Raw genomic sequence first — 22,636 nt, forward strand, 5'->3', positions numbered from 1 at the left:
AAGGCCAAGACTATAACAGGGTTCAAAAAGAACTAGATAAATTCATGGAGGATAGGTCTGTCAATGGCTTTTAGCCAGGATGGTCAGGGATGGTGTCCCTAGCTCTGTTTGCCAGAAGCTGGGAATGGGTGACAGGGACTGGATCACTCGATGACTACCTGCTCTGTTCATTCGCTCTGGGGCACCTGGAACTGGCCACTGTCAGAAGACAGGATACTGGGCTAGATGGACCTTTGGTCTGACCCAATATGACAGTTCTTATGTTCCAAGGCCGCTCAGAGCTTTGAGAAGTTTCCTCTTCTGTGAGCCTCTCCACCCCACACTTCATGCAGCTCAGGAAAAACTGCAGAGACTCAGCAGAAGCCACTTGCCAGCCCAGAGGTGAGAGGCTCCACACCTGCTAATAATTTACACAGGCACTATTGAATAAGGGGTACAGCTGTGCTGCCTAAAGAGTTAAAGCAACAGAATGCAAAGACATGTGTGCAGCTCCGGAGGGGACCGGGGGGGACACAGACACTGACAGACATACTGGGGGAGGACTGGGGGCTGAGGCAGGATAATTGGACATAACATGGGGAGGGTCAAGACTCCAAAGAGGCAGGAGTGTTCCCGACTTCTCTCCAGCTAGAAGCTTGTAACCCAGGAGTGCAATTTGGCACAGATGGCCTCTCCATTTCAACTGAAGAGGAAATCACACTGTTGGATCCGAGGGGGTAGTGCTGACTGAGCAACAAAGTGACCCCAACACCAGCATGCAGTGTGATTTGCTATGCAGTCCCCAGAAGGAGGACTTGACTCCCACTAGTGCCTGATCCACTGGACCACACTGCTGCCTTCAGTTAGCAGTGTATTGACATTGCTCAGCTGCTAACAAGCTTAATTTGATGAGGCACTAACAGAAACCACTGTCAGAAGCCCCCCCTCCCCCTGCCCAAAGTCAGACAGCCCCCCACTGCTCACACACTCAGACAGTTACTCCCCACCACCACGGTGCTTCAAAAGCCCCGAGATTCATACTCAGGCCTTGTCTACACTCAAAACGCTGTAACTGTGCCGCTGTAGTGCAGTAAAGACATTACCTACGCCCTGATGGGAGGGCTTCTCCCACTGATGTAGGTAATCCACCTCTCCAAGACAGTGGGAGAATTCTCCCATTAACGGCTGTGCCCGGGGTTATTTTGGTTTAACTGCATTGCTCAGGGGCCGTGGATTTTTCACACCCGAGCGATGTAGTTATACCGACCCAATTTACTAGTGTAGACCAGGCCTAAGTGGGGAACAAGGTAACCTATCTGCTTACCCTGGCATCTAGAGCTCAAGACTACCCGAAAGGGCTTTTCATAGTACCCATAACAGGCACATATTACTGGTTACCCTTCTTCTTTGTTCCCCAAGATGGTCAGTAAATGCTGGTTTTGTCTAAGTTAAGCAGAATCAGTGAGAAGTGCCTGCCCTTCTGGAGGGAGACCAACGCTCTGTGGCCTCCAGCTGGGGAGACAGGCCATGGTCGGGCCCTGTGCATGGGGTGAAGCATGGGCAAAGCTTGAAGCAGCTGTGTTGCAGAGGACTGGTGGCTGCCATCAGGCACAAAAGACCAAGCCAGGGAGAATAAGTGAAGAAAACCTGAGGGGCAAAACAATTCCAGCTGGACACATGGGCTCTTTGCCCTGGATATTAGAAGCTTGAGGTGGATGGAACTACACAACTTACCAAAGGGAATGCTGAAGAAGGGGCTGCACAGAGCCTTTGCAGCAGTGGCTCTTTTTGCTTGGTCGCCGTGAAGCATGCTAGAAGACAAAGGGAGATGTTAAGTTTTTGCACACAGCAGCCCCACAGTAAAGGCAGTGATGAGATCTGCATTTCAAGTGAGGCTAGAACCTTACATACAAACCCCACAGCATGTCTTCCCCCTTACAACACTCACACACTTTGGATTTCTGTGCATTTTCTTTTGTCCATAGAGTGAGAATTTAGGTGTTACAAGCCCCTTAAAGGGCTTCTTACAGGAATGTTTGGTGAGTAACTTTTCCAGACTCCTCTACCAAAATTGAGTTTGGAAAGTGACACTTAGATTTTAGCACAGGCCCACGCTGATGAGTGGTTTCATTTATATAATCAGTTGTAACCATTTCTAGCTACAGGTCCATGATCGAATATTCTCCTACAGATGCTGCCCTATGGCTGCTCCAGAGTCTACCCTTTCACAGTGAGATGGCTGGTCTCTGAAAAGCCTCTGCATATTCCCATTTATGGGATGGCAGGCGACTGTGCCACGGTGACCTAGAACCTCCTTGGAAAGCTGTGATCATTGGGGCTCACAACACTGGATGCTCAGGGACAAACTTCCATCCCCTCTCCCAGCCTCCATATTTATGTCCTCTTCCCCATGGGAGTTCTGACTCCCCTGCTGCTAGTGGGGGAAGCTCTGAGCAGCAGCTAAGTGACATGACTGGAGCTCTATTGCAGCCCACCAGGTGGTCAAGTCAGTTTCTTTGCTGCTAGAGTTATTCATTTACTCTGCTGTTACTTGGGAAATATCTGAGCAGCAGCAGCGCTGAGCCCTCTCCTCTACTGACTTAGGATATGCAGATGCTCCTATTTGGACCTTACTGACATCACAGGGGGAAGGCATTTTTCCAAACATGTTTCATCTACTGGCTTAAAGAAATGCTGCCAAAGCCTCATCACCATCAATATTTTTATACCAGTTCCCCATCATCCCACTTCCTGAATGGCAACAATGGGAGTGCTAGCATAGGCAGGCCACCAATGTTCTCTGCACTCACTTGTGCAGCCCTGCTCACACAGTAGTTAGAATACAAGGAGTCAGGCACTCCTGGAGCTGCACTGCCAGCACAACAGGGGGAAAGTTTCAGGAGAGCAGGTAGCCTAGGCGAGCACTGCAAGGCTCCTCGGTATCTGAATGCAAGACAAACCCTTACAAGAAGAACAGTACTGCTTGGATCAGCATACATGTGCCTCAGAGTAACATGTAACACATTTGCTATTTGCAATATACCTCTTGATAAGGTCTCTGAGGTGATAGGCTGGGATGGCTGAATTTACCACACCTTCACTGGCAAAAATGTGATCAATGATGGCAGAACTGTTTGTCTGGAAAGCAAAGGCAGCCAGGGTTAGAAGAAAAATAAAATCCTGGGGTGAACATTCACCAAAAGACTGAGGAGGCATTTCCTATGGGTAGAGGCCTACCAAATTCATGGTCCATTTTGGTCAATTTCATGGCTAGAGGGTTTTAAAATTGGTCAATTTCACAATTTCAGAAGTTTATATCTGAAATTTCTTGTTGTTGTAACCATGGGGGTCCCGACCTAAAAGGGGATCGGGAGGGTGGAGGGGTGGGGAGGGGTTGTCGCAAAGCTGTTGTAGGAAGGTCATAGGATTGCCACCCTCACTTCTGTGCTACCTGCAGAGCTGGGCTTTGAAGGCAGCAGCCCCAGGGGTTCCTGCAGCAGGAGGAGGCTCCCAAAAGTGGAGGCAAGTCTGATCTCCCTGTGCTAGTGGGAGCACCCCAGCCAGGGGCTACTAGAGGCTAGCACTGGCCAGTCGCGGATTAAAGCATGGGTCCTGGCCAATTTGGGCACCATGAGCCAAAGGGAGGGGGGCAAGCACCAGCACGCTGAGCCACGGGGGGTGGAAGCCCCGAGTCCAGCTACACGGCTGCTGCAGCACAGAAGTGAGGGTGTACCACACACACTTCTGTGCTGCCTTTGGAGGTAGGTCTGATCTCCCCACTGAGAGAAGCTGTGCAGGGGAAGGACCAAGTCCTGTCCCTTCCCAGGCCAGCCTGGACTAGCAGTTAGGAGCCTCCAGCTGGGACGCTTCCAGTGGCACGGGGAGATCAGATTTCACAGGGAAGGGCTTATTTCACCATCTGTGACACATTTTTCAGTTCTTTACTGGGAGTCTTTCTGACTGATGCCTACTGCCAAGAGAGGAGCTGGAAATAAAAGTGACCATTTCAGAGCAGAAATGTGGAGTCAGTCAGACATGCCTTGCAGCCCTCTCCCATCCTCAGCACACTTCTAGAGTTAATAAACAGCCCTACATTGTGAGAGTCGCACTAAAAGCCAGAGAAAGTTACTGCTTTGTCACCATGCCACTGAACTAGTTGGCAGAAACTTAACTGATCTATTTCATTTTCCATTCTGGTGTTACACCAAAGCTGGCAGTCTTACAAACAGAGCTAAGATGTAGGCTAAGTATACACTACTGAGTTTTGTCGACAAAAGTGATGCCGCTCTAATTAAGCTGCTGTTACATATCCAGACTATGCTCCTTGTGTCAGTGGAGCGCATCCACACTAGCAGCTCTTGCATTGACACAGAGCAGCGCACTGTGGGTAGCTATCCCTCTGTGCAACTGGCTGCAGGGTGCTTTGGGAAGGGTTTGCAATGCCTCCTGGGGTAGGTACAGCATCATATGATGCAGGTTCCTTGGGCATCCTACTAGATTGGCAGCCGCTTTTCAACTGAAATGTGTCTGTGGGTAGGGGGGCAGTGTGTGACAGGGTGTGTAAGTTCAGACAGCTGCCGGAAGCAACCAGTCCTGATGCAGGGGGACATCCCCGACATCAGCCCTCGTCTCCCTCCCTGGCTCTTCACAGCAGTCTCTTTCTCTCACATGCACGCTCACACACGCCCCTGCCTCTGTGTGTAGTGTGGGAGACAGCAGCATTCTATGTTAATAATTTTCTCTTTGTTGCAGGCATGCTCAGCTGTCAGAACTTCCTGTAGTTTTGAAAAGGGAGGGGTGCATGCCTGTACAGCAGTTGAGTTCAAAATAGTGAACAGAGCAGTCACAGCGGGCATTGTGGGATACTGGGGGAAGCTAGTTCGGGTGATATAATGAACAGCAGCATCTACACTGACACTTTGTTGCTTTAAGTTTGCCACAAAAAGCTCTCTGCCTTTCGTCCAAGTGGTTTGGTTTTGTCACCAAAACTGAAGAGTTTTGTTGCCAAAAGTGGCATTGCAGTGTGTACACCTTTGCTGTTTAGTTGCCAAAAGCTGCCTTTTGGCAACAAAATTCTGCAGTTTAGACAAGACCCTAGGCTTCCAACACAGTCCTGGAGCCTCAGCATTTCACCCGTCCCACAGTGCGAATTCAGGTCCCAAAAAGACATCCCCATCCTGTGGACAGGTGCAATTTTAGTGCTCCAGAACAGCAACTCCCAAGAAGGCTGAAGAAAGAACTAAAGGGATGGTTCCAGTGCATTTTCTGGGCATTGGGAATAGCATCATATAAGCAGGATAAAACAAGGAAACACAAGCTCCTCCAGCATGAACAATGACCCCTGGATTTGGGGATCCAAAGAGCAGTTTTTTCTCACCTTCCATTCCTGAGATTGGACAGTATGTTTCAGTTTCATTCCTGAGAACATTTCCAGTAAAACAATTCCTAGACTCCACAGATCTACAGCAGAGGTACATTCTGTTTCACTCTGGAGCCCCGCCTGAGCCAGGCAGTTCTGCAGCTCTGCCTCTGGAGCCCGATACCCGTCTGTCTGAATGTATTTCACATCCTAAGGAAAATCAAACATATGCTATAGAACCAGGATTCAGCCAATTCCCCAATCACTCGCCCCTGCCCCTTTATACCAGCTTCCAGATTCCTTTCCAGAAAGGCAGCTTAACAAAAACTTGCTAAATCTCCAGGTGTTAAACAGCCAGCCAAGTTTAGAAAGTTCAGTCTGTTTTGGTAGCCCAGCCAGCAGTTTGGTGAGACACTTGAAAAGAGAACCACCTCTCAGTAAGAAAACTAGTGGCTCATTTTCACATGAATGATTTCTATTGGAGATGAAAGTGAAAGGCAGAGCACCAATATCAATGCAAACAGTGTCATCCTAGACCAGCTCAATGACCATCTGAACAGGTATCAAGTCTCTTGCCAGGGAGAATTCTAGATGCTTCAGAGTAAGGTGTCAAGTCCGCATAATGCTCCTCCAAAAGCTAATAGAAAAGCACAGGGAGGACTTCTGGGCCTAGCTCACAATCAGCTTAAGTCATAGAGCAGAGAGGATTGATAAAGACTTCTGTTCAAATACTAGGATTTAGCTTTAAAATATTAAACAGACATCTGTAATATGCAGGCAGGGAACTTAAATATACTTTCCCCCCACCTCTCCTCTTCCCCGCAGTCAGAAAAATCTGTAGCAATCAATTCCCGCTCAGCAGCGAAAGCTACACTTTTTGCTACTGAAGAGAAAGTAAAATGCCTATAGGCTACCTGTTCAAAGAAAAGAGAGGTAGCAGCAGAGGAAATAAACTAAATGCCTCCTTGCTTTTATAGGGCTGCTCAGGAGCATCGTTTTAGAGGCAAGCCAGGGCATTACAGCAGAAGAGAGGAGTTTGAAACTAAATTCTCCAGGCAAAGCGTGGAGCCAGCCAACCTTACCAGGAACCCATTCAAAGAGAATTCATTTCAATTCAACTAGTTGACTGTACATCTCTTGCAGATTTATTCTCACAAAGTGCCTTGTAAACTTCAAACTGACATATGAGCTGTATAAAAGGATCTCTTCACCCACCACTAAGTGCAGACAGGTTTGAAGCAAAACACAGCCGAGGTTTAACCACCCAACTAAACAGCATCTTAGGGCAGAAAGAGAACAGTGGCTAGCTAAAACCAAGAGGACATAGGACAAATATAATCCCCAAATCTGGAATTTAGCCACCCCTGCCATCGGGAAGAGCCAAGATTGCTGGTAACCACAAGTGGTCAAGACCTCATTTTACCAGAGAACCTCTCCAAAAGACTAGCACCCCCTAGCTTTAAGTGATAGAAAGAGATATTTTTATTTAAAAGAGGAGAATCTTGTCAAAAAGGCCCAAGAGTCAGAAGTGAGGAAATTAAAAAATCACAGACAAGCAGTCCTAGTGGTCACAGAAGGCATTTACGCACATAAACAACGGTGGAAAGAGGACAAGCCAGCTTCAGTCTGTTTCCATGGCAAGACTTAAGGTTATTCAGGTCAGCCTGGATGGCTCCCAAAACCAGGAAATCCAGCTCAACAGAAAGGCCCAAATACAAGAAGCGAATTAAGATGGTTAAGAGGGAATTAGCACAGCAAACAGACAAGGACAGGAAAACCTCAACACATTCTGCTAGGCAGAGTAACAAGTCACTAGCACAGCATGGGACACAGCCACAGGTCCCGAAAGCACTTCAGAGCAGATTGGCCATGCCGCTAACTAAAATATGCTCATTAAAATCAGCTACTGTACCAGAGAGCTCAAAGGTAGCAAATCAAATGGATGACCTTGGCAATCACAGACCAGTGAGCCTTGCTTTCAGTATCAGGCCAAGTGGTTGAAATAGCTGAATCATAGAACATCTAGATGAACAGGATACAACAGGGACAAACCAGCACCACTTCTGAAAAAGAATATCATGCCCGTCTTGTCTACTTCAATTCTTAGTGGGTGTCAGCCACACCGTGGATGAATGAGAACCAGCTGACAGGCGATCTGGACTTCAAAACCCCTCTGATAGACCCCTCAGAGGAGGCTATTAAGGAAACTAAGTAGTCCTGGATGAAAGGTAAATTAGTGTCATATGTTAACAGTGAGGTGTTCTGCAGCTTCTTAGGAGGACTAGTGCTGTTTAACACATGAATGGTCCAGAAAAGGGGCTGCCCAGGAAGAGGACAAGATTTACAGATGACAGCATGGTTTAAGTTAGCTGAGACACGTAAAGCCTGAAGCACCAAACAGGGTCTAACAGAGCTGGCTGAATGGAGGCTGCATGGTTGCAGATGAGTCAGTGTTGATAAATGCATAGTAGTGCACATCAGGATAAATAATCTGAACTGCCCATACACTGGGGGCAGGGGTGGGCGGGCTCCGTATTAACGCTAGTCATGTGGAAAAGGAACCAGGACATCCTTGCAGAGAGCTCAGTGAAAATCTGCTCTATGTGAAGCGGCAGTCAAAAGATCAAACAGAACACAAGGATTCATTAATAGCATCACCCTATCTTGGAAGGAACATAGCAGAAAGAGGTCAAAAGATGGGTGAAAACTGAGTGACAGTGAGATTTTCATAGGAGAGACTGAAAAGATGAAGGTTGTTAAGGAAGAGGTGAATAAGAAGGGACATAGGTAATGGTCGTCACAGGCACAAACTTTCATTGGTGCCAGTGGGTGCTTGCACCCCCCCGCCCCAGCCCTGCCCCGACTCCACCCCCTCACTGCCCTTATTAGGCCCCTCCCCAAATCCACACTCCAGCCCCGCCTCTTCCCCCAGCGCACCGCATTCCTCCTCCTCCCGCCTCCTTCCCAGCACTTGCCACGCGAAACAGCTGTTTCACAGTGCAAGCGCTGGGAGAGAGGGGGAGAAGCAGGACGCAGCGGCGCGCTCAGGGGAGGAGGCAGAGCGGAGGCGAGCTGGGGCGGGGAGCTGCCGGGGAGTGCAGCACATGCACCAATTTTTCCCCAGGGGTGCTCCAGCCCTGGAACACCCACAGAGTCAGTGCCTATAATGAATGCTAGAGGAGAGCCTGTATATTTGTGCGCTCATTTACCCTCTTGCACAATACAAGAACAAGGGACTGTCAGTGAAACTGAAAAGCAACACACTTAAAAAGGGCATTTAAACCCAATGTTTAATCACCCTGAGGAATATACAGCCACGAGGTATCGAAAGACTAAGATCAAGAGAAGGATTAGACATTTACATGGATAATGGGAACATCTGCATTCTGTTAGACGAGATACAAGCTCATGTTCCAGGGCATAGGCCAGGCACTAGCTATCTGGGCTTAGGAAGGAACTGACCCTAGGGACCGACTACTTCCTAGCTGCACCTTCCTCTGAAGCATCTGGTTATCGGTCACAATATGGACCACTGGTCCGACTGGGTCTGCAATCCCTACATTCCTACTGAACTGGACCATTGGCCCAGTAATGATCCACAGAGACGGGTAACCCCTAAAGAGTCACCGTCCCCTCAATGTTCCCAGCCAAGCAAATCCACATAGCTGCAGAGAGTTGGCAGGAGCACAGCACAGTGACGTGAAACAGAATTAAGCGCTCCTATAAACAGCGTTCCAAACCTGATTCCCCTCTTTGAAGCTAAGCCCAAAGTCAATGAGTTTAAAGCACTCCTCCTCTGCGCTCCAAAGGATGTTGCGTGGCTTGAGGTCTGCATGAACATAGCCTTTGTGGTGAAGGAAAGACAGGGCCTCTAGCACATCACGGGCACAGTGCTGGATCATCCACATGGAGCAGCCCTGATGGCTGGAGTAGAGAAGCAGCTCTGACACGCTGATGTCCAGCAGCTCCAGCAGGAGGCAGCGAGAAGGGCCATTCGCAGAGAAGTGGTTGGTGAACACACCGTACAGCGTCACTGGAATCAGACAAGGGCAAAGCTGGTGAATTCAAAGTGACTCCAAGTTGTGCATCATACCCGTTCCGCTTCCCTTTAGATCAGTGAGGGAGCGTACAGAGGCTGAAAGCATAGAACGTGCGTCAGAGCGCGTCCCATTGTAAGTTCCAAATCCCAACACAGTTAGAATGGCGCTGTCTGTGAGAGGGCTCTCTGCAGCTGTCTGGAATGGGTTACTGGGGAGGGAAGAGTCACCTTATGGTTAAGGCACTGGACTAAGCCAGATTGCGTGACCTTGGGCAAGTCACTTAGTCTAGCCAGAGTCTCAGTTTCCCATCTGTAGAAAAAGGCCAATTCTGCATTTCTCCCCCCATCATGTCCATTCCCACTGTAAGCTTTCTGGGAAAGGTTTCTCACTATGTGTCTGTGTAGCACCAGCCCTAATGGGAGCTGGGCCTCTAGGAGCTACAGTAAACAGTTAAGTCAAGAGACTCAATGACCGATTGAAGGTGTAACCTACCAGGAGCATGGTTACTCAAACGCAGCCTCATTGCAGAGAAGCCTGCAAGCCTGGGGAAGCGGGGGGGCACCATGCCTAGTGGGCAGAGGAATGGCCGGTAAAGAAGGGGCTGGGGCAGTCCCCCAGCCTGTCTGAGGAGAGGCTTGGGTGGCTAGGCAGCATGCCCAGGAGAGAAGGCCTCCAAGCAGCAGGGGAACACAACAAGAGCAGGAAAGGGTGGGGGGGGGGCCCAAAGAGCAGAAGCAGACCCTGAGGCAGACATATTCCAGTGAAGCACCTAGCTAAGACATTCCATATTCTCCCAGTTGTACTGCCCACATGTGCAACTGCGGGAGGTGCTGCTGGGATGAGGTGCGACTCTGCATGGGGCTGTGGGGGAAGAGAGGGAGAGGCCCTCTTCCGCACACATGGTTCCACACCGCCCCAACCTTGTCATTCCCACACTGGAGCACGACCCTGTGGGCTCCAAGCACGTGGCTGAATGTGCAGGAGACGCAGGGATGGGCTCAGGGCCCCACAGACCAACAGCTTTTCATTCTACTCACAAGGATCAGGCTCCCCTCCATGCCCCACAGTGTTTGAGCACCTCCCGCCCTGGGCAAGTGGCTTGGTGGTGGATCCCTAGAGCTGTCATGCAGACTTGAATTACCATCCTTTTAATTCAAACCTGCTTTGCAGCACAGCTCCCGCCTGGTCTGAGGGCAGCTCAGCTGGACCTGGAAAACCCCCAGTACAAACAGTCCTCTGATGCCTGCCTCTCCCCACACAGGACACCTGCCCTGCCATGGCTGGGAGGGGAAGAGGGAACGGGCTGGTTTGGGAGTATACAGAGCCAGCCTGCTAACCCTTTTCTTGCTACAGTTGCACTTTGGACTCCAAGCAAGGAGCCAGCAGATTATTCAAAACTCCTACTGGTTCTACCAATGGTTGGATGCACACTTCAGCACTCTTCCCTTCCCCCACCCAGCACAGGGAGGCAGGGCATAGCAGCCTGCAGCAGCCATATAGGTGGCACCTAGTGTCAGGGCAGACCCTCCTCCACATCAATCTGCCAGATGCTGCAGGAAGAAAAGCCGTAGAACACAGGAGGGTACAAAGTGCCCACCAGCTCCAGCTCCCACCCTGGCCCAAAGCACAGCCCGCCCACATGGAGAGCTGGGGCCAGTAACTGGAGGTTGTGGGGTGGCCTGTCCTTGGTCTGACCTGATTACCACTGCTGCAGTGGGGGAGTTGTGCAGAGGGAGTTCCCATGCCGAGTGCTGCAGGGAGCTGGTCGGTAGCCCTAGGGGGTGACCCTGGCACAGTTCCTCAGGCTGCCATGGGGAGCGCATATATCCAGTTCCCAAGGAAGGGGTCCCAGCCCATTTCCAATGTTGCAGTGGGGGCCCCAACAGGATGTCGCTGGGGCAGGGATGGTGGAGTCCCCATCCTGGCTCAGGAGAGTTTCGGTTATAGATGTTGCTGGGAGAGAGGGGCTATGGGCCCCTAACACAGTCTGCGGGAGGTCCCAGTTACCAGCACTGTGGAGGGGGATGGGAAGCATGGCCAGGCCAGGGGTGAGGGGGAGCCAGGGTCCCTGTCATTGCTGTCGAGGGGTCCTGGCTCTTGATGCTGCAGTTGGGGTATGTCTCGGCTTGGTGAGAGATCCCAGGGAATGGAGGGGGTCTGGGTTACTTGTGTTGCTATAGTGGGGGAGATCTCTGTCCCAGAGCAGTAGGGTCCTGGCTCCTGATACTGCAGTGAAGGATCAAAGACCGGAGGGGGACGGGACCGGGGACGGACGGACGACTCTTGGTTGCCCATTTTGCAGTGGGGGAGTGGCAGTCTCTATCTTGGGGAGGTCCCAGTCCATGTAGGGGGTCCCAGTTACCTCATGATGCAGTAAGAGGGGTCCTGTTCCAATTACTGACATTATAGCTGGAGATAGAGCGCCGCTGGCCTGGCAGTACGGGGTTGTGAGCTGGTGAGGGAGGCGGTCCTAGTTACCAATGCTGTTGAAGGGTCATAGTCCCTGATGTTATGGGGAGGGGGCCAGGCTTGGTGGGGGTACTGGCCCTGTCACCGATACGGTGGTGGGGGTTCCAGCCCAGTTGGACTGGCCCAGTTACTGATGTTGCAGCATGTGGAGAGAAGGATGTGCTGTGGTGGTGCAGGGGGAAGGGCAGGGCTGGCAGGGGCCAGGTCCCCATCACTGATGCCGTGGGGTGGGCAGAGAGAGGGGAGCCAGGGCTAGCAGGGGCCAGGGTCCCCATTACATGCTGTGGGCAGTGGGGGCAGGAAGACGGGGACCAGGGCTGGCATAGGCCAGGGTCCCCATTACTGATGCTGTGGAGGGGCAGGGAGAGGGGGGCCAGGGTCCCGGTTACTGATGCAATGGGGATGCAGGAAGAGGGGGGCCAGGGCTGAAACGGTCCCCGTTACTACTGTTGTGGAGTGGGGTTGGTGGATCCCGGTTACTGATGCTGTGGTAGGCCTGTGGGGTTCGGGTCCACAAAGCAGCAGGTACCCCAGTTACTGATATTGCAGTAGGGACAGGGGGTTCTGTCCTGGAGGGTGGGGTACCACAGTTAGCAGTGTTCTGGGGGGATTGGCATGCAGGGGTCCTGAATCCTGATCACTGATGTTGTGGGGGAGGAAAAGGGGGTCCTGTCCCAGCCCTGTCCTGGTTACTGGGGGTGGAAGTAGTGGGCCCAAGAGAGTTTTAGCCCAGGGGACTAGCAGGGTTTCTGATTACCAATTCTGCATAGGGTCCCAGCTGGAGGTACTGGGGGATGGGTCTGAGCCCAGTAACTGAAGTTGTGGGGATGGAAGTATGGGGGGTGTGGGTGGGGTGCTGGCCAGGAGGTCAATGGTAGAATCCTGGATGTTGTGGGGATTAGGAGAAGTGGTCCTATCCGGTCCCAGTTACTGGGGTGGGGGAGTATAAGGGCGGGGTCCAGGTTGTGGGATGCAGGGAGGGACCTGGTTACAAATGTTGCAGGACAGTCCAGGGATGCGGGAGGCCCCAGCTGGTCCTGGTTGCCATGAGTGGGGTCCCGGTCTGAGGAGGTCCTGGTTATCCATGTTGTGTGGGGGATTCTGGTTACGGATGTTGTGGAAAGGGTCATGATCAGGGAGGCCTGGCTTGTAGGGAGTGCTGGGGGTCCTGATTACTGATGTGTGTATGTCGGGGGGGGGGGGGGGTCCTGGCCTGGGAGAGGAATGCCGGGGTCCTGGTTACCTGTGCTGCATGGGGGTCCTGTTCCAATCCCAGTTACTCAGGGGTCATGGCCAGAGAGTTCAGGGTGAACCTGGTTACTGGTGTTGCTGGGGGAGTGTGGGGCTTGTCTCAGCAAAACCCGTTACTGATGTTGAGGGGGTGGGCGGGAAGGTCCCGTTACCGATGTTGCAGTGGGGGGGTAGGTTGGGGGGATCCCGTTACCGATGCTGCGGTGGGGGGGGGTCCTCTTACGGATCTTGCAGTGGCGGGAGTAGGATGGGGGATCCCGTTACCGATGCTGCAGTGGGGGGAGTAGGATGGGGGATCCCGTTACCGATGCTGTGGGAGGTAGTGGGGTAGGGATTCTGTTACCGATGTTGCAGGGGGTAGGATGGGGGGGTCTCGTTACCAATGTTGCAGGGGGGGATCCCGTTACCGATGCTGCAATGGATGGGGTAGGTTGGGGGGTCCCATTACCTATGTGGGGCTGTCCCGTTACCGATGTTGCAGGAGGATCCCGTTACCGATGCTGCGGTGGCGGGATCCTGTTACCAGTGCTGTGATGGACGGGGTAGGGTGGGGGGGGGTCCCATTACCGATGCTGTGGTGAGGTGTGTGTGTGTGTGGGGGGGGGGTAGGGATCCCGTTTCCGATGCTGCGGTGGGGTAGGGTGGGGGGCCCCGTTACCGATGCTGCGGTGGCGGGATCCTGTTACCAGTGCTGTGATGGACGGGGTAGGGTGGGGGGGGGTCCCATTACCGATGCTGTGGTGAGGTGTGTGTGTGGGGGGGGGGTAGGGATCCCGTTTCCGATGCTGCGGTGGGGTAGGGTGGGGGGTCCCGTTTCCGATGCTGCGGAGGATGTGTGTGTGTGTGGGGGGGAAGGATCCGGTTACCGATGCTGCGGGGGGAGGGGGGATCCCGTTACCGATGTTGCGGTGGCCCCGCAGCTGCTCCAGCGCGGCGCGCTCCTTGCCGAAGCCGTACTCCGGGGCGCTGCGGGCGGCAGGCCCGGGCCGCGCCGGAGGCACAAACTCCTTGACGGCGCCGAGCGGGGCGCGCGGGTCCCCGCAGCAGCGCACGCGGAAGACGGAGGCGGAGGCGCCGCTGCCGAGCTGGGCCTGCACCTGCCACAGGCGGCCCAGCGCCTCCAGCAGCGGGACCCCGGCCATCGCCTCAGCGCCCGCCGGGAACGAGCCGGAACTCCGCCCCCGCCACAGGACCAGCCCTGCCGCCCTGGCCCCGCCCCCAGGACTCCGCCCACTGGCCCCGCCCCCTTTCGGACCCTATCGATACGTCCCACGGGGCCCCACGCGCCCTCGTCGGAGCGCGCAGGCTGCCGGCTGGCGCAGACTGTTTGGCCTGAGGGCCAGATCGGGTTTCCAGAATTGTATGGAGGGCCGGCTAGGGGGCAAGGGGCTGGGAGTCGGATAGAGGGCAGGGCCCCGGCCTCGCCTCCTGTCCGACGCTTCCGCTTCTTGCTCCCTGACGGCCCCCCTGGGACTCCTGCCCCATCCGACCCCCCCGTCCCCTGAGGGCCCCCCGCGCCCCATCCAACCACCCCTCCTTCCTGACTGCCCCGACCCCATCCACGCCCCCTCCCCCAACTGCCCTGCCCTCTATCCAACCCCCCCCCGCCTCAACTGCCCTGCCCTTTATCCAACCCCCTCCCTCCCCCAACTGCCCTGCCCTCTATCCAACCCCTCCCCCCGTCTCAACTGCCCTGCCCTCTATCCAACCCCCCCGCCCCCTCCCCCAACTGCCCTGCCCTCTATCCAACCCCCCCCCGCCTCAACTGCCCTGCCCTTTATCCAACCCCCTCCCTCCCCCAACTGCCCTGCCCTCTATCCAACCCCCCCCCGTCTCAACTGCCCTGCCCTTTATCCAACCCCCCCCCGCCTCAACTGCCCTGCCCTTTATCCAACCCCCTCCCTCCCCCAACTGCCCTGCCCTCTATCCAACCCCCCGCCGTCTCAACTGCCCTGCCCTCTATCCAACCCCCCCCCGCCTCAACTGCCCTGCCCTTTATCCAACCCCCCCGCCCCCTCCCCCAACTGCCCTGCCCTCTATCCAACCCCCCCCCGTCTCAACTGCCCTGCCCTCTATCCAACCCCCCCGCCCCCTCCCCCAACTGCCCTGCCCTCTATCCAACCCCTCCCCCCGTCTCAACTGCCCTGCCCTCTATCCAACCCCCCCCAGCCTCAACTGCCCTGCCCTCTATCCAACCCCCCCCCGCCTCAACTGCCCTGCCCTTTATCCAACCCCCCCGCCCCCTCCCCCAACTGCCCTGCCCTCTATCCAACCCCCCCCCGTCTCAACTGCCCTGCCCTTTATCCAACCCCCTCCCTCCCCCAACTGCCCTGCCCTCTATCCAACCCCCCCCCCGTCTCAACTGCCCTGCCCTTTATCCAACCCCCTCCCTCCCCCAACTGCCCTGCCCTCTATCCAACCCCCCCCGCCTCAACTGCCCTGCCCTCTATCCAACCCCCCCGTCCCCTCCCCCTCCCCCAACTGCCCTGCCCTGTATCCAACCCCCTCCCTCCCCCAACTGCCCTGCCCTCTATCCAACCCCCCCCCGCCCCCTCCCCCAACTGCCCTGCCCTCTATCCAACCCCCCCCGCCCCCTCCCCCAACTGCCCTGCCCTTTATCCAACCCCCTCCCTCCCCCAACTGCCCTGCCCTTTATCCAACCCCCCCGCCTCAACTGCCCTGCCCTCTATCCAACCCCCCCAGCTCCCTGCCCTAACTGCCCTGCCCTTTATCCAACCCCCTCCCTCCCCCAACTGCCCTGCCCTCTATCCAACCCCCCCCACTCCCTGCCCCAACTGCCCTGCCCTCTATCCAACCCCCCCCCCCGCCTCAACTGCCCTGCCCTTTATCCAACCCCCCCGCCCCTCCCCCAACTGCCCTGCCCTCTATCCAACCCCCCCCCGCCTCAACTGCCCTGCCCTGTATCCAACCCCCTCCCTCCCCCAACTGCCCTGCCCTTTATCCAACCCCCTCCCTGCCCCAACTGCCCTGCCCTCTATCCAACCCCCTCCCTCCCCCAACTGCCCTGCCCTTTATCCAACCCCCCCGCCTCAACTGCCCTGCCCTTTATCCAACCCCCCCTGCCCCCTCCCCCAACTGCCCTGCCCTCTATCCAACCCCCCCAGCTCCCTGCCCTAACTGCCCTGCCCTCTATCCAACCCCCCCCGCCCCCTCCCCCAACTGCCCTGCCCTCTATCCAACCCCCTCCCTGCCCCAACTGCCCTGCCCTTTATCCAACCCCCCCTGCCCCCTCCCCCAACTGCCCTGCCCTCTATCCAACCCCCCCAGCTCCCTGCCCTAACTGCCTGCCCTCTATCCAACCTCCTCCCTCCCCCAACTGCCCTGCCCTCTATCCAACCCCCCCGCCCCCTCCCTCAACTGCCCTGCCCTCTATCCAACCCCCCCCTCAACTGCCCTGCCCTCTATCCAACCCCCCCCGCCCCCTCCCCCAACTGCCCTGCCCTCTATCCAACCCCCTCCCTGCCCCAACTGCCCTGCCCTTTATCCAACCCCCCCCGCCTCAACTGCCCTGCCCTTTATCCAACCCCCCCCGCCCCCTCCCCCAACTGTCCTGCCCTCTATCCAACCCCCCCCCCCCGGCTCCCTACCTCAATCCCCCGCCCCGCTCCCTGCCCCAACTGCCCTGCCTTCTGTCCAACCCCCCACCGCTCCCTGCCCTAACTGCCTGCCCTCTATCCAACGCCCCCCCCGCCCCTTGTCCCCTTACCCCGCTGCCTGGAGCACTGGCGGCTGATGGGGGAGCCCAGAGGACCGGGTCAGGCCGTGGCTCTGCACCTGCGCTGCCCGGCCGCCCAGAGCGTTGCGGCGGCAGTGACATAGCGCTTGAGGCTGCGGGGGGGACAGCGGGGGAGGGGCCGGGGACTAGCCTCCCGGGCCAGGAGCTCAGGGGTCAGGCAGCAGGGTCCCTTGGGCCGGATCTGGCCTGCAAGCTGTAGTTTGCCCACCTCTGCTCTATACCCCCAGCAGACCTTATAGACCCTGGACACCCACCACCAGACCCTAAACACCTTATACACCCCCCAACACCAGACCATATTGATCCCTTACCAGGCTCCATACACGTTATAGATCCCTTGCCAGAGCCTATACACCCCCAACTGGGTCCTATAGGCTCACCACCAGACCTGTACACTTTATGGACCCTTGCCTAACTCTACTGACACCCTCACCACCAGATCCTATACTCCTAATAACTCCATAACCCACTATAAATTCCACCAGCCCCTATATACCTCCATATTCTGCCCTCCACTTACACACCTATATCCCTCAATACAGCTCCAACTGCCTCCATATCCTCTAAAATGCCCATTAGCCCCCATACACCCCAATACTCCATAGCTCCTGCCTGCCTTTATAACCCCTATAACCTCTGTATTCCCTCGACTTCCCATAAGCTCCATACAATAACTCCTCACTTAACGCTGTAGTTATGTTCCTGAAAAATGCAACTTTAAGCGAAATGATGTTAAGCGAATCCAGTTTCCCCATAAGAATTAATGTAAATGGGGGGGGTTAGGTTCCAGGGAAATTTTTTTTTGCCAGACAAAAGGCATTATATACATTTTAAACAAGCAATTTAATACAGGTATTAAACAGGCTGGCAGACCCCCCTATCAGCTCCCCTAAGCCCACGCCCCGCGCCTCCCACCCGCCGGCAGACCCCGCAGATCAGCACCTTCCCCCTGCTCCCCCCGCGGCAAACCAGCTGATTGCCGCAGGCAGGAGGCAGGGGGAGCAGGGGAAAGGTGCTGATCTGCGGGGTCCGCCGGTGGGTGGGAGGCGCTTGGGAAGGGGGGCGTAGGGGATTTGATAGGGGGGCTGCCAACCGTGGACAAAGCAGACGGCCAAACGTTATACCACAGCATTGCACAACTTTAAATGAGCATGTTCTGTAATGGATCAGGGACGTAAGATCGAAACGTTAAGCAAGAGGACGTTAAGTGGGGAGTTACTGTACTTGCTGTGCACCCCAATATCCATCCTATACCACCTTATAGGTGCATCCCCTCAGATCCCTATACCTCACACTATCCTATAACCCCACTGTTACCTCAGTTTCCCCACTTATATTGGTTTTATTAAATGCCGCTATTGGATCAAACGGAAAAGATTGGCACTTATTTATGCACGCACACTTTCACCGCATTCATACCCTCATGCACCCACACACTCACACAGGTGGAGAGTTACCGGAGACAGCATAGGAAGCTGAGAAGCTGAAGCATAGTAGATCTGGTGTGTCCGCCTGTGGTCACAGATCTGAGCCGGTGAGCAGGTCAAGAAGGAGCAGGTCCTTAAAAGGGGAAGGGGCCATGTGCTCAGGAGTGCACTCACAAAATTGTACCTCCCGTAAAGGCCCTTTGCCCGGATCACCTGGCCAGTGGTTTGCCACGTTGCATTCCATCGTGCCCCGGGAAGACTTGCCTTCATCGCACCATCCATTGCTGCGCTGTGGGAGACTTACCTTGAAGAATCCTGACATCTCCAGTGTCGTGCCTGTCCTGGGAGCGTGAGTATGTGAGTGTGAGTGTGACCCCCCATTTCTTTTGAGCTTAGCTATCAGTATAATAAGCGTGCTGCTTTCTGCCAAACTCTGGTGGGTCATTAGTCCTCCCTGAGCTTACTAGCTGGCCCAATTTCAGGTAGCACCCACCTACACTTATGCCACCCTAGAACCCCATACCTGCTACACTACCCATAGGTGCCTATAAACCCCAATACTCTGTTGCCCTCATCCATCCCTATGCTTGTCTGCAATTCCCATATCCGCTGTGCCTCCAGAGACTCCTATGTTGCCATTTCTGGTAATTGTGTTTCTTAAGGCCTTAGGTTCTGGAGGCCTGTCATTAGGGGAGAGTGTCCACTTTCATTTAAAAAATAAGTTTCTAGCCCACCAGGTGGTGGAGGAATGTTTGAAAACATGACCCGAGCGATCCTTAAAGACTCAGAAATCTGCACACCAAGAAAAAGAGCCCAACACTGATGGTTTCTTTTAAATATGATTTTTAACAGGTTTCAGAGTGGTAGCCGTGTTAGTCTGTATCAGCAACCCCCATCTTTTCATGTACTACGTATATGTATCTTCCTACTGTATTTTCCACTCCATGCATCTGATGAAATGGGTTTAGCCCACAAAAGCTTATGCCCAAATAAATTTGTTAGTCTCTAAGATGCCACAATTACTCCGGTTTGTTTTTTTTTTGATGATTTTTAAGCAACCTCATGATTTTTTGGTACCCAACTCACTATTTTGAAATGGATCAGGTTGGCAATACTGTCCTGTACTTACTGAACATGCAGCTGTCTGCTTTATTGAACTGGCTGAAAGCTAGTGATCTGCTTGTGTGTGTGAGACAGAGAGAACAAGTTTGGGGAGCTGCTGTATGTTCCCCCATCCCCAGTGCAACACCACCACAGGATTTGAAGGCAATGAGGTGACTCATATGAAGTGAAGCTTGGGATCGAGGCCTCAGTGAGAGTCTGTTGTTGTTAGTTTGAGATATCTACCCACCCTTACTCACATGTGCAAGTTTGAACTCATCAGCAAAGCTGGATCTGATGAATTTCTCCCCCACCCTCCACCCACCCAAAAGGACATCTTGTCAGAGATGTGTGTGTGTGTAGAGTGTGATGCAACTCTCTCGGAAGCAAAGAGTAGGCATATCCAGCACCAGCAATGTCCGGTGACAGTGGCAGTGCCCAGGCAATAGGTTACACAGGCACTTCCTATCTGTGTCTGTAACACAGTTTTGTGTGTAAAAAACAGTTACCTACCTTCCGTAACTGTTGTTCTTCTAGATGTGTTGCTCATGTCAATTCCATGCTGGGTATGCGTGCACCACGTGCACCGCTGCTGGAGATTTTTCCCCTAGTGGTATCCATAGGGCTGGCTCTCGCAACCCCTGGAGGCTCGCGCTCGTGCAGTGGTATAAGGGGTGCCTCCACCCCTGCGCCCTCTCAGTTCCTTCTTGCCACCAACTCTGATGGCGAAGTAGGAGGGCAGGTCTTGGAATGAACATTAGCAACACATCTCGAAGAACAACAGTTACGAGAGGTACATAACCATTTTTTCTTCTTTGAGAGCTTGCTCATGTTGATTCCATGTTAGGTGACTCACAAGCAGCATCCCTAGAGGTGGGCTCTGAGTTCACAGACGTGCGGCTTGCAACACTGCTCTGCTGAAGCTGGCGTAATCTCTGGCCTGTTGGGTGATGGCGTAGTGCAGTGCAAACATATGCACTGACGACCAAGTTGTGGCCCTGCAGATGTCCTGTATTGGTATACATGCCAGGAAGGCCGCTGAGGATGCCTGCGCTCTTGTGGAATGTGCCTTTCTAATGGTCGGAGGCGGGGACCCCTTTTTTGTAGCAGGCACAGATCCCGTCTGTGATCCAGGAGGAGATCCTCTGGGCTGACACTGGAAGGCCCTTCATCCTGTCCGCTACCGCAACAAAAAGCTGTGTTGATTTGCGACAGGGTCTTGTCCTGTCAATATAAAAGGCTAGGGCCCTTCTTACATCCAGAGAATGCAGACGCCATTCTTCTTCTGACTTGTGCGGTTTCAGGCAGAAGACCGGCAGAAAGATATCCTGTTTGATGTGAAATTGCGACACCATCTTGGGCAAAAAGGCTGGGTGAGGACACAGCTGGACCTTGTCCTTGAAGAAGGTGGTATAAGGGGGTTCAGAGGTTAAAGCCCATAGCTCAGAAACCCTTCTTGCTGAAGTGATCGCCACCAGGAAAGTGACCTTCTATTGGAGTAGCAGAAGGGAGCATGATGCCAAATGCTCGAAGGGTAGTCCAGTGAGCCTAGACAGCATCAGATGCAAGTCTCAAGTCGGGATGGGGGCACGAACCTGCAGATAGAGTCTTTCCAGCCCTTTGATAAATCTGCCCGTCATTTCCTGTGTGAAGACTGACCTGCCATGATGAAATGGGGGATGAAATGCTAATATTGTACTTTTATAGAAGACAGTGACAAGCCTTGGAGAAGGTAGTCTAGGATGGACTGCAATGATGTCTGCATCGGAGAAAGACCCCACTCGACTGCCCAGCACAAGAAGCGTTTCCACTTAGCTAAGTAGGTTGCCCTGATAGAGGGTTTTCTACTACCTATCAAGACCTGCTGCACCTGCTCAGAGCACACTCACCCCTCCAGATTCAGCCATGCAGCAGCCCTGCTCTCAGGTGTAGACCTGCAAGGTTCAGATGGAGGTGCCATCCTTGATCCTGTGAGATTAAGGCTGGTCTGAGTGGGAGAGTGCACGGAACTGAGACTGCAAGGTCCAGGAGCATGCTGAACCAACGCTGGTGAGGCCATCAGGATGACCTTTGTCTTGTCCGCTTTTATCTTCAGGAGCACCTTGTGAACCAGAGGAATTGGCAGAAAAGCATACAGCAGGCTGTCTGACCATGGACGGAGGAAGGCATTGGATAGTGCGCCCCTGCCCAGGCCAAGTCTCAAGCAAAAGAGGCGACACTTCTTGTTCTTTGCTGTGGCAAACAGATCTACCTGGGGAGTCCCCAACTGCTGGATTACCTTCGGGTGGAGAGACCACTTGTGGTGAGAGAAGGACCTGCTGAGGCGATCTGCTAGCAAGTTCTGTTCCCCCGGGATGTGCATGGCCTTTATGTGGATGGAATGTGTGACGTTGCACTGCATATGCTTTATGGAAATAGGCTTATGAGAATGACATAACTGGAATACGCTTTACGCTAAATACCCCTCGTATGGTGTCATTAGAAAGCTTGTAATTTACTAAGTGTGTTCATTTTATTTGTTTGCATGTATTATTTCTATATTTGGAGTTAGGACAATATATAAACTTGTATCACTGATGTAAACATATTAAGTGGAGGCCATTAAGGGTGCTTCAGAAACAATCAGTTGTAAATGGCCTTAGTTACTTGAAAGCCTTCCTGTGTACGTGTGGGCCAGACCATGGGGAATGGAGACTAGGTATCTTACAGTGACATGTGACCATATCACCTGATAATGAAATCCATCTTAAATCTGGTACTTTTCCATTTAGAAGGAGGGGTGAGGACCCAGAGAGACAAAAGACTCCTGTCTTGTGCTATAAAAGGGGGTGGAACAGGACAAAAGAGGCAGCCCACTTCTACAACTGCTGGACACAGGGAAACCAGAACAGAGCAGAAGCTATCTGAATCAATAGTGGGATGATCTATGCTGCTCAGTGGCCTGTATGCAGTTTAGTGGGTCTCAATCCAGTTCCTAGTGATCAGGAATCCATGTCACATGGAAACCCCATCCCCCCACTGGTACCAGCTGACAAAGTTCCAGGCAATTGCAACAAAAAGAGACCAAGGACTGAGCAGGCCAGGCAAACCGAATGCCTTTCTGGCTTGCGTAACTGGTTCCTGCAGGTCAGGGTAAGGCCCTCTGGTGCAGCAGCTGCCTGTACTGTAACAGTTCTGTGAATTAATTGAAAACTTCAGTCTCAAGAGGCTGTCAGTCCATAAAATGCATTTATCCATAAATGCATAAAAACCA

At 53.7% G+C, this 22,636-nt stretch overlaps 1 protein-coding gene across 3 annotated transcripts in view; it reads right to left on the reverse strand.

Moving 5' to 3' along the window:
* The window catches only part of UHMK1 (U2AF homology motif kinase 1), a 37,579-nt gene extending 23,313 nt beyond the window's left edge, over positions 1 to 14,266 (reverse strand). For all 3 annotated transcript variants that reach the window (XM_084637543.1, XM_084637544.1, XM_084637542.1), the window contains exons 1-5: positions 13,997 to 14,266; positions 9,079 to 9,371; positions 5,357 to 5,548; positions 3,023 to 3,117; positions 1,714 to 1,790 (exon numbers count right to left, since the gene is read on the reverse strand). In XM_084637543.1, the coding sequence (XP_084493669.1) occupies positions 1,714 to 1,790; positions 3,023 to 3,117; positions 5,357 to 5,548; positions 9,079 to 9,371; positions 13,997 to 14,240 (901 nt within the window). In that variant the 5' untranslated portion in view covers positions 14,241 to 14,266. The remainder of the gene's footprint in view (positions 1 to 1,713; positions 1,791 to 3,022; positions 3,118 to 5,356; positions 5,549 to 9,078; positions 9,372 to 13,996) is intronic.
* Between the last annotated feature and the right edge of the window lie 8,370 nt (positions 14,267 to 22,636).

This window comes from Lepidochelys olivacea (assembly GCF_965140295.1).
Source record: "Lepidochelys olivacea isolate rLepOli2 genome assembly, chromosome: 8".
Classification (NCBI taxonomy): Eukaryota; Metazoa; Chordata; order Testudines; family Cheloniidae; genus Lepidochelys; species Lepidochelys olivacea.